At 42.8% G+C, this 15,934-nt stretch overlaps 1 protein-coding gene across 1 annotated transcript; it reads left to right on the top strand.

The window, feature by feature from the left end:
- Positions 1–4,167: 4,167 nt before the first annotated feature.
- On the top strand, positions 4,168–9,522 carry LOC133138500 (acidic mammalian chitinase-like). The gene is made up of 8 exons (XM_061257312.1): positions 4,168–4,364; positions 5,101–5,266; positions 5,713–5,837; positions 6,462–6,585; positions 7,308–7,490; positions 7,873–7,989; positions 8,331–8,463; positions 8,618–9,522. Exons 1-8 carry the CDS (start codon positions 4,174–4,176, stop codon positions 8,902–8,904), a joined length of 1,326 nt encoding a protein of 441 aa, XP_061113296.1. The 5' UTR covers positions 4,168–4,173; the 3' UTR covers positions 8,905–9,522.
- Positions 9,523–15,934: the final 6,412 nt, after the last annotated feature.

Genomic DNA, 15,934 nt, shown 5'->3' with positions numbered 1-15,934 from the left:
AAGTTAATAGATTAGTAAGAAGACAATTGAAACAATTAGGGTGTGAGTGACAGAAAGGGAGAGAGAGAAAGCAGGAATGCAAGAGTTGCAGAAAGACACTAAAAAGTATATGCTAATCAATGAACAGTACAACATAACATGAAACATAAATTGTGACATAACAAGTTTGCAAAACTATGACAATAAACTATATTACGTGACACGACAAGACTAAGATAATAGTTGACCTGACAATAACATAACCAATACAATAAAACATGACATGACACGTGGAGCTTCCTGCTCTGGCCTCAATGCCAAGAACAAAAAGGAAACAATATCAGTGCTCTTTAACACCTATAAGTCAATACAAAGGAATATCTCAGAGATACACGTATGCCCTCATTTGGTCTTAACCAGAATTTTGGTCTTGTAATACAATTTAAGATTACGGTCTTATTCCATTGGCAAAGCTTGAGATGAGATTTGCTTTTCAAGTGAAATTTGTAATATTTGGCAATATTTTCATGGGGTTTTTTTGGCCAAAAAATAAAAGAAATAACATATTAAGTGTCCATATAAGACTAAAATACTTGTTATTTTTTGGTTTTTGCAGTGTATTATATAAGTATTAAATAAGTCACGTCTGTTCCCGTAATAATGCAAAAGCAACTGTACACCAGCTTCTGTAGACCAGCAGCTCCTAGCACTGACACAGATAGTTTGTGTTTACTGTATCTTGTGACCCATCTCATCTGAGCTCTCTCATGGTGGGGATGTGCTGCTCTAGATTAAGCAACACAAGCATAGTGAGGCTTCTTCAGATCCCCTGTCCTGGGGGAGATGCCTTAAACCAGTCAACTGGTTTAAGGTAAACTGAAATAAAATAAAATCACATGCTGCTCATTATCACTACCTTCAGAGTCACACAACGACAGAAGGGAATCGTATACTGGCTTTCTGTTCCATAAATAAGCATAACTTTAAGATACAACAAAACCGCGTTATACATCCGTACTAATATTTGGATAATTATAACACATTGCATCTTGTACTAAATATGTACATGGTGGATCTATAGTGGCTGTATGATATCCTGTTTTAGACAGGATTCTGTCCTAGGTATATTCTAACCTATATTTGTGTATTTATTTCCTTCTCTAATAAAAGAAGTGAAAGTCACCGCATATCGCCATGTGACTGATTTCTGTTTCTCTGTAGTGCAAAAAAAGTGAACACAATGTCTGTTCTCAAGCAGCAATTTGCAGATGCATAGAATTCAGAGCAAAACCCGCCCATTGTGGTTCGGGTTATGGAAGATATGGAATTCCCCCAACCCCGAAATCTTATCGTACAGTACAGGAGATCAAGTATACAGTACATGGCTCTTTCATTATGTAAGCTTGCCGATCTTACATAAGGCGTGTTTATGTGGTGGTTTACGTGGGCTTTTCCCATTTAAAAAAATGAAATGGCATATTTTTTGCAATTTCAGGACTCACCTGGTCTCATTAAATCATTAGGTTCAAATATATAATTCATATAAACACATTGAGAAGGCTTAGATTATGATAAATTCTTATGATAAAAGCTCATTAAAATGACTGTACTATGATATGAATAAAGATATGAATGTGGGTGTTTAGTGCCTCAATCTTGTTTTCAACAATGCTTTCTTGGATTATCCATTACCTGAGTGAAAGTTTTAGACAAAAGTTTTTGCAGGGCGGCCTGTAGCGTAGTGGTTAAGGGACATGACTAGGACCTGCAAGGTTGGTGGTTTGATTCCCGGTGTAGCCACAATAAGATCCGCACAGCCCTTGAGCAAGGCCCTTAACCCTGCATTGCTCCAGGGGAAGATTGTCTCCTGCTTAGTCTAATCAACTGTTTGTCGCTCTGGATAAGAGCATCTGCCAAATGCCAATAAAGTAATGTAATGTAATATAAGTAATTGTGGCTACAACCAGCATGTGGAATAGTATAGGATTGTTTATTTCATGGCCATGAGACTTGTGTTCACATCATATGATCCATATCTCCATATCCTCTCTTGTGACACTCATACAAGTATACTGTACATTAGTCATATACCAGCATGTTATTGTGAATAACATGATGGTATATGACTAATGGAAACAGTTTTTTTTATTTAAGCTATGTGATGATTATAGATGAAGTTATAATTTTACAAAAAATAAATGTTCCCTGAGTTGGTAGAAATATCCTTGATGAATCCATGAAATGTCCAAATCTTGTAGCAGTTTGAAGAGATACATTATTAATCAATTAATTCATTGATTAATTCATCATATTACCGATCTTCATGTAGATTTACAAGGCCTGAGGCAAGGAGTGCAAAGTTTCAGCCCAATGACCCAATTTCAACATGTTCAACTAAATATCACAGGAATGTGATTGCTGTCCCTCACCCCACAGTTACCACCCCACATTCCTGCCTCTTTATGTAACAATAAAGATAAACGCATCGCTGATTCACTGTCTTCCCATTTACAGGCTAATATGAGCAATAAGTAGTGCAGATATGGCGAAGAAGATGGGAATTTTCCTTCCCTCGAGCAGGTGTATGACCGTTGAACCCTTTATCTGGGCTCTTTAAATAACTGGGAGCCGTGCCATCTCTCCGCATCTCTCCAGATTTGGACTGAGCCAGGTGAGCACTGCAGGTCGCTGCCTTTATCGCTGACCATTAATATTGTTCTTTCCCTAGATTTATTGCGCTTTATTAGGCATTATAAACATTTGCGTTCATGTCGGATCATTGAAACTGCATAATCTTTTTTTTTTTCATTTCTGCTTGGATGTAATAAATGACATCTACAGCCATTTTATTTTTGCTTACAGTTAGAATTCGAAGCTTTGGGGTTTGTAAACACTTTATGGAGCTAACTTCATTGATTCAGTGGTTTTGCATTTGTGCACAGGCATCCAAAACCCCGATCCTCTGAACCAAGCAAACAAGGCCAAAGCCTCCTGCAGAAACCATGGCTAGGCTAGCATTACTCACAGGTAAAACCATCAAACTCCTGCCCCATCCTATTTTTGCCAATAGAACATAGAAATGGTAAATGGTTGGCATTTATATAGCGCCTTTATACAACATAGAAAAAAATCATAGGAAGCATAGACCCTCATCCTCTCCAAACTGCCAGATGGTACTGAACATTTTCATAACTGAAAGCATTTCACAACATTTTCACAAACTTGTGGAATGTTCACAAACAGTGGAATTATATACTCACTTTCAATTACTTTTATGTAACTTAATTAGCATTTCTTAGAGAGTTGGGAAGTGATGACATGCTATCAAAGTCATGAAACTGGTCTTATGAAGATTACGAGTACATTTGTGGTAGTGTATCACATAATCCTCGCCTTGAGTAAGTGAATGAGTAGTTGGTTTGATGTAATGTACATTACTTGTAATGGACATTCCTGTTTTTGTGAATCTAAAAATCCTCTTTGTCTTTTTGTTCAGGCTTGGGCCTGCTGATGTGCCTTAGTGCAGGTGAGCATTCTCTCTCTGTGTTTACTGTATGTGTATATATGAACAATTATTTATAACTCAAAGTGAAGTAAATTTAATTGGCTTGTTTGGAAAAGCTTGTTCCGACAGGAATAGTTTTGTCCCTCTCTCTAATATACTATTCTGCATGCAAAGCGAGGGTACAATCTAAATTGTTAGCCCTTGTATGTATGCTGTGTGTATTCATTTTAAATTAAGCAAAGCCAAATATGGCAACTACTGTATCTGAAATTGCTGTGCTCTAGTGACGTGGTGTGATGTGGTTCAGCTGAACTCACTTCAAGTGGTCGATGCAGGCTAATTCATTTTTTGTCATAAAGATTTCCCCTTCTATGATTGGTTGGTGTTTCTTTCATTCTCCTTTACTTGACTAAATCAGTTGTTAAAGGTGGTGGAAGCACCTGCATTACTGTTAGCAAGTTATACTGTGACCCCACTAAGGGGGTATAGGGTGAGTTTATTATTATTATCATCCGGGAAAATCAAAATCAAAATAAAAAAACAATCATAAAAATAAAATAAAAAATCATTAAGAAGCCAATTAAATTGCAGTAGACCTCTGTGAATAGGTCTGTGGCTCTGATCTGGTGAATGTTTTGAATGAATGTTTGACACCTCATGGTCTCTGTTCTGCAGTGTCTTCCACCAAGATGGTGTGTTACTTCACCAACTGGTCCCAGTACAGACCCGGAACAGGACGATACCTGCCCGCCAACGTGGACCCCTTCTTGTGCACCCACCTGATCTACGCTTTCTCCATCATCAACTACGCCAACGAGCTGGTCACCTACGAGTGGAACGACGAGACCCTCTACAAGTCTTTCAATGGCCTGAAAGACAGGTTGGTTCTGAGATCCTGTGGAAAAACCAGTGAAGGCTTCCTGACCTGCACAATGAACAGAGCCATTGTGTATTACCAACATATTGGGCCAATCATACTGTTCTTGCTGTGGAACACAGTCTTTTGATTGGTTCGTGCTAGCCAGTGATTAATAGCATATTACGGCTCCAAACATTTCAACATTTGTGAAGCTTTCAGTTAAATGAAATACACATGGACTATATATTCCATTTAGTGAGATTGCAATGCTGTTAGCCCGTACAAAGTAGAAAATAAACAATGACCACTAAATGTAAAAATCTCTTTCATTTGAGCTCGCCAAATATGTTGTTCTACTGTCAACCAGTCTACCTATCTATTTGTGCACAGTATGTATGCTGTATACCCTCAGATAAGTGAACAGTATTTTTCCTGTCCTTTGTTCTGATACAGAAACCCTCAGCTGCAGACACTGCTGGCTGTTGGTGGATGGAACTTTGGAACAAGCCAGTGAGTGGCGTCATTCCACACTGTCATAAAACAACAGATCATAACAAAAAATGGAAATGTAGCATTTATTATAGTATTAGTGCCTTTGACAGTGACAGTCCTGCAACTTGGACTGGGTCTTCATTAAAGATGCCACATGTTTGGGGGAGGTGAGGGGACCACTGGGTGGCTATTTTAGGCAGCTTTTAAATGATTATGTTTTGTCACTGGCCTGATCCGATCTGACATACTCCCGAATTGACTCCAGGTTCACCATCATGGTGTCCTCACCAGCCAACAGACAGAGGTTCATTCAGTCCTCCATCAAATTCCTGAGGACGCACGGCTTCGACGGGCTGGACCTGGACTGGGAGTACCCCGGAGCTCGAGGGAGCCCCCCGGAGGACAAGCAGAGATTCACATTGCTGTGCAAGGTGAGGAAAACTAGGGAAGGCCTTCATCAGATATGAGCCTTCACCAGTTCCCTGACTCAATGGGACCAAGTACATTACATCCCAGCGCAACTGATTCTACACTCTCAGAAAAACATGAATCCTTAGCTTGTCTCCACAGAGGAATCCTTATTTCTGCAAATCCGTACCATAGCTGTGACGTGTGAACACTTGCTGATAAAGAAGCATTTTTCCTGACAAAGCACCCTTTATCTAGATAGGGTTCTTCTATAGAATCAAAGAGTATGAGAGTGTATATCAGTGTACAGCTCAGTAGAATGGTTGGAGCTGGGATTTGGGTTGAGGGAGCTGGCCCTAGAGCCTGGCTCACCAATATATCTGAAATGTCTATGTGTTACACAAATAATTAATTGTGTCTAGATATTGTATGTAATTGTTAAATTGTGCTCTCGTGTCCTGGGATGCAGGAACTAATGGAGGCATTTGTGAATGAGGGGCGAGACACCGGCCGCCCAAGGCTGCTGCTCTCAGCAGCAGTGGCTGCAGGCAAGGGGAACATCGATGGTGGTTACGAAATCGCCGAAATGTCGCAGTGAGTCCTGCTTCACACACGGCACACCTTCTAGTATCTGAGGAAAGGTATAGACATAAGCCCCAGCTGGTATTTCAGAGGAGAGCATACAGTGCTGTCCGTAAGTATTTGGACAGTGGTACAGATTCTGTTCTTTTGGCTCTGTACTCCAGCCTATATATATTTGAAATTAAACAATGAATATGAGGGTAAGACTGTCACCTTTAATTTCAGGGCTTTGACATCCACACCGAGTGATCTGTTTAGGAATTACATCCCTTTTTAAATATAGACCCCCCCATTTTATGAGACCGAAAATGATTGGACAGGTAGCTTCTAAGCTATTTCTTATGATTAGTCATGTGTATTCAATCTCTTCTTTAGTGCAAGTATAAGAAAGCATTCAGTATCTAGTCTTGATTCTTGGCTTTTGATTGCCTTTGTAATCTGTTATTGGCGTTTCTCAACATGAGGATTCCAACATAGTACACATTGTTGACCAGAGTTGTGCCAATGGCAGTCAAGGAAGTCATTATGCCACTCATGCTCACCAGTTATTGCAACCTCCGCTTATGACGAAGTTGGTAAATAAAACATGACTGCTGATGATGTGCAATGTCAATCAAACTACCGTGGTTCCCTCAGACACTTGGACTTCATCAACGTCATGACCTATGACTTCCACGGGGCCTGGGACAGCTTCACCGGACACAACAGCCCCCTGTACGGCAGCTCTGTCGATGAGGGCGAGCACATCCACTTCAACACGGTGAGCGAAATGTTCCCAAGTGGTTCACGAAGTCAGTCCAGCGTGCGTGTAAATGTGAAGCCTCTCGTGAGACAAATATTTGACTATCAATGGATTTCATTGCTGACAGGCTGACTCATTATTACTATAAAGCAAATGAACACTGGATCCTTGTTTGGCTGTGTGTAAAAACAGTAATGTGTGACAATGCTATTGTTCACTGTTAGTTTTACAGACCCTGTATCTACTGTAAAGGATCACTGTTTAACACATATTGATTTCTCTTGATTTGAGCACTGCCTTCAGCCTGGTTATGTAATGCTGTCTGCTCTGTGTACATGACAAGGACTATGTTGTAATCTACATGATTACTGGCATTTAGCCCTGTTAGTTGAAAGGATTACGCTGTTGTTTACTGTAATGCAATGCTAAGCATGATGAAATACTGCGCAGTAAGAAACAGGTGGAAAACTGCTTCACCATGCCAGGGTTTCTGAGCTCTTAGTATTCATATTAAGACTTTGTGCCTGCTCTCTGTCATGCTCTCCTGATATCCACGGAGTTAACTTTCACGCGGTTCATCGTAAACTGAGAGCACAAGCAAAGAGACAATATGAGTGGAAAGATCCAATTGGTTTCATAATAGGGCAAACACTAAGTCTTGCTTTGAGATTAACAAATAAAGAATGGATGTACTGTATAGACTCAAAGTCTTTCTCTCTGTCCCTCTCTCCCCCCATCAGGACTTTGCTATGCGGTACTGGAGGGACCAGGGCGCTCCGGAGGACAAGCTCCTGATGGGCTTTGCCACGTATGGCCGCACGTTCCGCCTCGTCTCCGCCGATCACGTGGTGGGCGCCCCGGCCAGTGGGGCGGCCCCTGCCGGACCCTACACCAGGGAGGCCGGATTCTGGTCCTACTACGAGGTGAGGAGGGGTAGGCCCAAAACTGCACTGCCATTGTAATCAGAACCTCCCACTCCCTCCCTCCCTCCCAGGGGCACCTGAAACACACACACAATGCCATTCAAATATCATCCACCTTTCAGCACAATACATTGATATTTCATACATTTAACTTTTAAGATTCACCTGCGGATCTACATCTTTTTGGATTTACTATCCTATCCTTATACTATTCCTATCCTACTATCCACACATTTCCCCCCAGCCAATGCCCAAATAACAATCTTAACAGCTTTTCACCACAAAAAAGCTTAGTACACTTAGTACACACTAGAACTTTCTGTATTGATGATTTGTTGTTTAATTGATTAATGTTGTTTGAATGTTTTGTATTATTTTTCAGATCTGTAATTTCCTCCATGGAGCTACAGTTCAGTGGCTTACAGATCAGAAGGTTCCCTATGCTGTTAAAGGAAATGAGTGGGTTGGCTATGACAGCAAAGAGAGCTACGAGATGAAGGTATCTATCGTCAACTTTATACTCCATTGATACTTTCATATACTTTTTCATATAGGCCTAAATCTAGTAAATACAAACAATAAAATGGTGGCAGTTTAAACATGTGTGTATATGGAAGATAGCACCAAAAACCACAAAGACCCAGCGGGTCTTTCCCCTCCAGTGACTGACTGGAGTAAATTGGAGTAGATTGCCACTATCCACTTGCCTCTGTGGCACAGCATAATATGTGTTTGAAAGGTTTCATTTAATACACCTTAGATCTGTTATACATAATAAACAAGAAATTCACACAAAGACACACGCATACAATACTGTAATGGCAAACTTATTTGTCTTAGGTCCGCTACCTAAAGGACAAAAAGTTTGGTGGGGCCTTTGTTTGGGCACTGGACCTTGATGACTTTTCTGGACAGTACTGTGGTGGAGAACATTACCCTCTGATGAACTACCTGCGTACCCTGCTCAATATAGGTAAACTCCAACATACCTTACCTATTACCCTCATAATATCAACAAACTCAAGCCTACATTGAGTTGTTGTTAAAGGGGTTCATGTCTAGATGTGTTGAGGTGGTTATTGCCAAGGTTATGGAACTGTGTGAATACTAGATTTTCTTATCTACAGAATTGCCCCCCCTGCCTCCGACAATCAAGCCCACTGGAGGACCCATAACTACCACCACCATTGCCCCCACCACCACTACCACCATTGCCCCCACCACCAAAACCACTGCTCCCACCCCTCCCGACGCACCCGGAGATGGGTTCTGTGGCAACAGACACGACGGCCTGTACGCCAGCGATCAGGATCCCAACGCCTTCTACCAGTGCTTCAATGGCAACACCTACGTACAGAAGTGCCACCCTGGCCTCGTCTTCAATGACAGCTGCAAGTGCTGCGATTGGAAATAATCCCCCCGGCTCCCACTAAAATGAACAGAAAAAGAAATAACAAGCTATTTTCTGGCTATTTCTCGATAATCCCCAAGGGGATCCACAAGTATTGGCTGCCAGAAGTATAGCCGATCAGCGTCCGCCTTGCTCTGTTTGTTGTTACAAATGTACTCTGTGATTGGTGGAGATCTTGTTTTCTACCAGTAAGGTGACATTACGACAGTCTCCTTACACTGGGGGATGGAAGAACGATAGACATGGCTGTCCATCATTCAGTTTTCTCTGTACATCATGGTCTGGCTCATGTTGTGCTCCTCCTAGAATGAAAAGGGAGGGGAAGAAAGAATGAAGAGGACTTAAAAAGGAACAAAAAACTAAAGAAAAAAGGTTAAATGGAATGGAAAGCTGAAGACGGTGTTAAATGATCGTTTCCTCCTGTATTTCTGTTGCGTGTGGAGAGAGGAAATGGTTGGGGGGTTTTTTTGTGGGGGTTTTGTTTTCATTCATTGCCTAGGAGTTATCCATTATGTTTGTATCTTTTTGTTTGTTCTTGAATCTGATTCACTGGTTCTAAGCCCCAATCTGTAAATAACATAAAAGCAAAAAGGAATAAATGAATAAACCAATAAATAGAAAGCGGGAACAATTTTTGTTTTATCTTTTTTAGCTAAATTATGAATTATGCATGATGGTAAAAACAAAGAAAAACTGACACTTGTACACACACACACACACACACACACACACACACACACACACAGATATACACTAGGTATTTATTCCATCCATCCATCCATTATCTGAACCCACTTATCCTGATCAGGGTCGCAGGGGGGCTGGAGCCTATCCCAGCATACATTGGGCGAAAGGCAGGAATACACCCTGGACAGGTCGCCAGTCCATCGCAGGAGGTATTTATTCGATGATGTTATTTTAAGTTATTGGTCTTCTACTGCTGTAGCCTATCCAATTAGAGGTTTGACACATTGTGTGTTCAGAGATGCTCTTCTGTTGGAATACGTGGTTATTTGTGTCACTGTCACCTTCCTGTCAGCTTTGACCAGTCTGGCCCTTCTCCTCTGACCTCTCTCATTAACAACACATTTTTGCCAGCTTATTGCATGTTTTTTTGTTTTTTTGCACCATTCTCTGCAAACTGTAGAGACTGTTGTAAATCCCAGGAGATCAGCAGTTTTTGACTCAAACCACCCTGTCTGGCACCAACAATCTTTCCATGGTCAAAGTCACTTATATCACATTTCTTCCCCATTCTGACATTTGGTCTAAACCTCTTGACCACGTCTGCATGCTTTTATGCATTTAGTTGCTGCCACATGATTGGCTAATTAAATACTTGCAAGCTGACGTACCTGTCTACCTAATAAAGTGGTCACTGAGTGTATATTACTATAAAATTTACAAATATACATGATACACAAATCCAGCCACTTTATTAGGTAGACCTGTATCTCTGAACACACAACGTGTCAAACCTCTAAGTGGATAGGCTACAGCAGCAGAAAACCTAATAAGTCTAAAAAATAAGTATGAAATGACACAGGTAACTGCCAAAATCAAGGTAGCACAATACATAGCAGCGTTACTCAACTCAACGTCCTGCAGGCCCTAGTGTCTGCAGGTATTTGCTCGTACCATGCACTACACCACCTGATTTCACTCATTATTATACCTGATTGGGTAATTCATGAAATCAGGTGGTGAAGTGCACAGTTGCAGCAAATGCCTGCAGACACCTTGCAGGACGTGGAGTTGAGTAGCGCTGATCTATAGTATCTCTCTAAAGTTCTGAGGGGTGTATCACAAAGCAGGATTACTGTATTAGCTGGATAAGTTCACAGAGCAAAACCTAGAACCCTTCCAAAACTGGATCACAGACTGAAGAAAAAACAGCTGTTCCGGGATTTACTGGGTGAACTCACCCAGCTAATTCAGTAATCCTGCTTTGTGATATACCCTCCTGGAGTTTACTCATGCTCCAGATTGACATTTGCGGTCAGCTGATTCATCTGCTTATCCCAACAACTCACCAATCAGATTTCAATGCCAACATCACTTTACGTGACGTTTCTCATGAAACAACAGCAAGCTGAGGACTCTTAGTCACTGAAGCTCCTTCCAAAAATGCTACATCATCCATCCAAAAACATCCACCCCTCTTTCAAGGTCACAGGATCTCATCCTCTCGCCATGGCACAGAAAGAGATCCAATAATGATTAAAGCCACCTGTGTGCTCTATGAAAGCGATTTGGCAGACAAAGTTTTGCCCGTGGGCTTGAGCTTATCACCTGATGAAGTCTATAACCAAATCACTTTGTCCCTGAATAACTCTGGAAGAGTGAAGAAAAAATTATATTCTGGAATGGAAATGATATTCTGAGCAGCTTTACTTGTTTTTGTTTTTTTTTTACACCGAAAGAGATCTTGAACATTTTTTATGAACTGAATGATGGGATGTTGCTGTCTTTGTGGAAGCACCTGCTTTCAACAGGCACGTGCACAGATAGGTCCCAAGGGGGGCTTGAGCCCCTGCCCTTTTGCCCTTAGAGTCAAAAAGTGCCATTTTTTGCCTGGAGTTAATTGGATTTATTTCTTTTTTTAATTCTACGAAATATAAAGGGGGAAATATATAGTAGTATCCACGAAAGCTCCACCCTCCAACCCCCCAAATTGTTTTGTCTCAATCAATCAATCAATCAATCAATCAATCAACGTTGCATCTTCTGACATTCCAAATCTTGTCATGGCCCCAAATTTCTTCTGCAGCAAGACTTCTTCTTCACAAGAGAACACGGCTGCCCTTTGCTCTGCCTACTCTTTTTCCCACACACCCCGGACCACTGGCAGAGGAGGCAGCACAGGTCTCCTAATCTCATCCTCATGGAGAGCTAGTGTCTTCTCCTCATCCTTCTCCTCTTTTGAATTTAATGCAGTTTCTGTTAGTTTCCCATGCAAACTCTTTACTATTGTTGTTTATCGCCCCCCGGGTCCTCTGGGGAGCTTCTTGGATGAGATGGACATCCTCCTTAGCTCCTCACCAGACAATGGCACTCCCCTGATCCTCCTGGGTGACTTCAACCTGAATTCAGTCTACCTTCCTCTCCCTCCTTTCTTCTTTTAACCTTACCCTCACACTTTACCCTCCCACCCACAAAGCAGACAACCTTCTTGACCTGGTCCTCTTCCACTCTCCTCTAATACCCTGGTAAATGGTAAATGGTTGGCATTTATATAGCGCCTTTATCCAAAGCGCTGTACAATTGATACTTCTCATTCACCCATTCATACACACACTCACACACCAACGGCGATTGGCTGCCATGCAAGGCGTCAACCAGCTCGTCAGGATCATTTGGGGGTTAGGTGTCTTGCTCATGGACACTTCGACACAGGGGGCGGGGGATCAAACCAGCAACCCTCTGACTGCCAGACAACTGCTCTTACGGCCTGAGCCACGTCGCCCCACTCTCCCACCATCCACTCTCACCTGTCGGCCCAACCTATGCCACCTGTCTCCCTCCACCCTCTCGTCTGCAATCCTCTCCTCCCTACCATCCGCAGAGTCTTTCTCTCGACTGTCTCCCAACTATGCTGCTACAACTCTCATGTCCTCTCTCTCATCTTCCTTTGACTCTCTGTGTCCCCTCACCACCAAATTAGCCTGGGCCTCCCCCCAGTCCTTGGCTTTCTGATGCTCTACAAGCTGTCCAAACCAAACTGTGGGCAGCGGAGATAAAATGGAAAAGGTCCTGTCTCTCCAGTGATATAGCTTCCTTCCATGCACTCCTATCATCTTTCTACTCCTGTCTCTCGAGCTAAATCGTCCTTCTTTCACTCTAAAATTAATGCAGCCGCCACTAATCCTTGCAAACTGTTTTTAACCTTCTCCTCTCTTCTCGCTCCCCCCCCCACCTCACTCATCACTCACACCTGATGACTCTGTCTCCTACTTTGAAAAGGAGGTAGATGAATCAATCTATAAATTTCTATTTGTATTGCGCTTTTTACAAAGGAGCTTTGTCACAAAGCAGCTTTACAGAGAAAGCAGTCCCCAAGGACAACAGTGGCAAGGAAAAACTCCCTGCCAACAGGAAGAAACTTTGAGCAGGATCTGACTCAGTAGGGGAACCCATCTGTCGCTAGTTGACACCGGTTTGTAGAAAGAATGGTTTTAAACAGAAAACCAGCTGGAGCTCCAGGCCAGGAGGGGGTATACAGGAAAAGTTGGGCTAGCGCTCCATGCAGGTGCCCAGAGCGGGGAGAAGAAGAAAGTAACGTTGTTAGGGGGTCCAGATGGTAATTGGTCAATCAGAGCAGGAGAGAGAGGTGTCCCCCGGCAGAATAAGGCTATAGCAGCATAGCTAAGGGAAACAGAGGCAGTGGCCAACATAGCCATGAGGGCAGGCTTGAGACAGTCACCACCAGGCCATGACTGGTTATGCTTAACACAGTACTACCAACAATGATCCACTGACAGCACTGACCGCCAAGTCCACCAGAGACTCTATAGCTCATGCCAGCCACCCACTCCTGCCCCTCAACTACAGGACAGACTAAAGAGGTATGTTTTTAGCCTAGCTTTAAATAAGGTGATAGTGTCTGCACCCTGAACATGAGCAGGCAATTTGTTCCACAGGAAAGGAGCACGAAAGGACCTCTCTTGAATTTCATGTGGTTTCTGTTAGTTTCCCATGCAAACTCTTTACTATTGTTGTTTATCCCCACCCGGGTCCTCTGAGGAGCTTCTTGGATGAGATGGACATCCTCCTAAGCTCCTCACCAGACAATGGCACTCCCCTGATCCTCCTGGGTGACTTCAACCTGAACTCAGAGTCCACACAGTCTACCTTTCTCTCCCTCCTTTCGTCTTTTGACCTTACACTCACACTTTATCCTCCCACCCACAAAGCAGGCAACCTTCTTGACCTGGTCCTCACAAGGAGCTGCAAACCACCAACCTCTCTTTAACACCACTCCATATATCTGACCACTCCTTCATCTCTTTTTCTCTTCCACTCTCCTCTAACACCCATCCATCTCTATCCACTGTCACCTGTCGGCGCAACCTAGGCCACCTGTCTCCCTCCACCCTCTCGTCTGCAATCCTCTCGTCCCTACCATCCGCAGAGTCTTTCTCCCGACTGTCTCCCGACTATGCTGCTACAACCCTCATGTCCTCTCTCTCATCTTCCGTTGACTCACCACCAAATTAGCCCAAGCCTCCCCCCCAGTCCTTGGCTTTCTGATGCTCTACGAGCTGTCCGAACCAAACTGTGGGCAGCGGAGCGAAAATGGAAAAGGTCCTGTCTCCCCAGTGATATAGTTCTAGCCTTCCATGCCCTCCTATCATCTTTCTATTCATCTGTCTCTCCAGCTAAATCTTCCTTCTTTCGCTCAAAAATTAACGCAGCCGCCACTAATCCTTGCAAACTGTTATCAAACTTTTCCTCTCCTCTCGCTCCCCCTCCCCCCCACCTCCCTCATCACTCACACCTGATGACTCTGTCTCCTTCTTTGAAAAGAAGGTAGATGAATCAATCTATCAATTTCTATTTGTATTGCGCTTTTTACAAAGCGCCTTTGTCACAAAGCAACTTTACAGAGAAACCAGCCCCCAAGAGTACGCCTAGGGCAACAGTAGCAAGGAAGAACTCCCTGCCAACACGAAGAAACCTTGAGCAGAACATGACTCAGTAGGGGAACCCATCAGCCGCTGGTTGTAGAAAGCATGGTTTAAAACAGAAAACCAGATTAATACAAGTACATAAATGTCCAATTATAAAGTTGAAGCAGAGATGAGGTCCAGGGATGTCAGGAACACCAACGGCGATTGGCTGCCATGCAAGGCGTCAACCAGCTCATCAGGAGCATTTGGGGGTTAGGTGTCTTGCTCAGGGACACTTTGACACAGCTCAGGCGGGGGATCGAACCGGCAACCCTCCGACTGCCAGACGACTGCTCTTACTGCCTGAGCCATGTCACCCCAATATGTAGGAGTGGCGCTCCAATTACTGGTAGTAGTTGGGATAGGGTCTAGAAGACAAGTAGAAGATTTTGAAGAATTAACTATGGTATTAAATTCAATGACCTCTATTGGAGTAAAAGAGTTCAGATAGGCCACCGGTCGTTCTGAGGATTTTGCATCTATGTGTTGAGAGGAAGGACAGACTCTATAGGAGGGGTGGCAGAAGAACTTTGAATCTTGTCCCTGATTTTTATAATTTTGTCATCAAAGAAATTCATGAAATCATTGCTACGAAACGATATTGAGACACAGGGATCAACATGATTCTTAGTCAATCTGGCAACAGTTTTAAACAGGTGCCTAGGATTGTTTCTATTTTCATCAATTAAGGTAGATAAATATGATGAATGTGCTGTGGAGAGGGCATGTTTATACGTTAGTAGGCTGTCTTTCCAGGCATGGAGGAATACCTGCAATTTCGTAGAGCGCCATTTGTGTCCAAGTTGGCGTGAAGCTTGCTTGAGAGCACGAGTATGGTCATTGTACCAAGGTGCTAATTTCATATGGCGAACTTTTCTCTTATTAAGAGGTGCAATAGTATCCAGGGTTCTGCAAAGTATGTTTTTTATGTTGTCAGTCACTGATCAATTGAGTTAATCCTAGTTGTGTATGCATTTTGACTGGAGCCAAGGAAATCCCCACAGTGCACAAACGAGTCTGGGAGCTCATTAATAAAAGCATTTCCAGTCCTGGAGGAAAGCTTACGGCTAAAGTAGAAAGTAGGATCTGGTGACACATGACAAACTTGTGAAATTTGAAAATAAATTAAATAATGGTCTGATAACACAGGATTTTTAGGCATGACTGCTATATTTGCTATTTCTGTGTCATAGTTAAGACCAGATCGAGAGTATCATGGTTAAGACCAAAACAGAGAACAAGCACTTCAAAAAAGTTTGAAGCCAGATTTCAAAGTAGCGTGGAGATTGGAATAAAAGACAGCAGCAACACCTCCTCCATGACCTGTCAGACGGGGAACGTGAGTATAACTGTAACCGGGAGGG

This window comes from Conger conger, chromosome 10 (genome assembly GCF_963514075.1).
Source record: "Conger conger chromosome 10, fConCon1.1, whole genome shotgun sequence".
Classification (NCBI taxonomy): Eukaryota; Metazoa; Chordata; class Actinopteri; order Anguilliformes; family Congridae; genus Conger; species Conger conger.
Note: the sequence above shows the minus strand (reverse complement) of the source record. Positions and strands in the feature narration are given on the sequence as shown.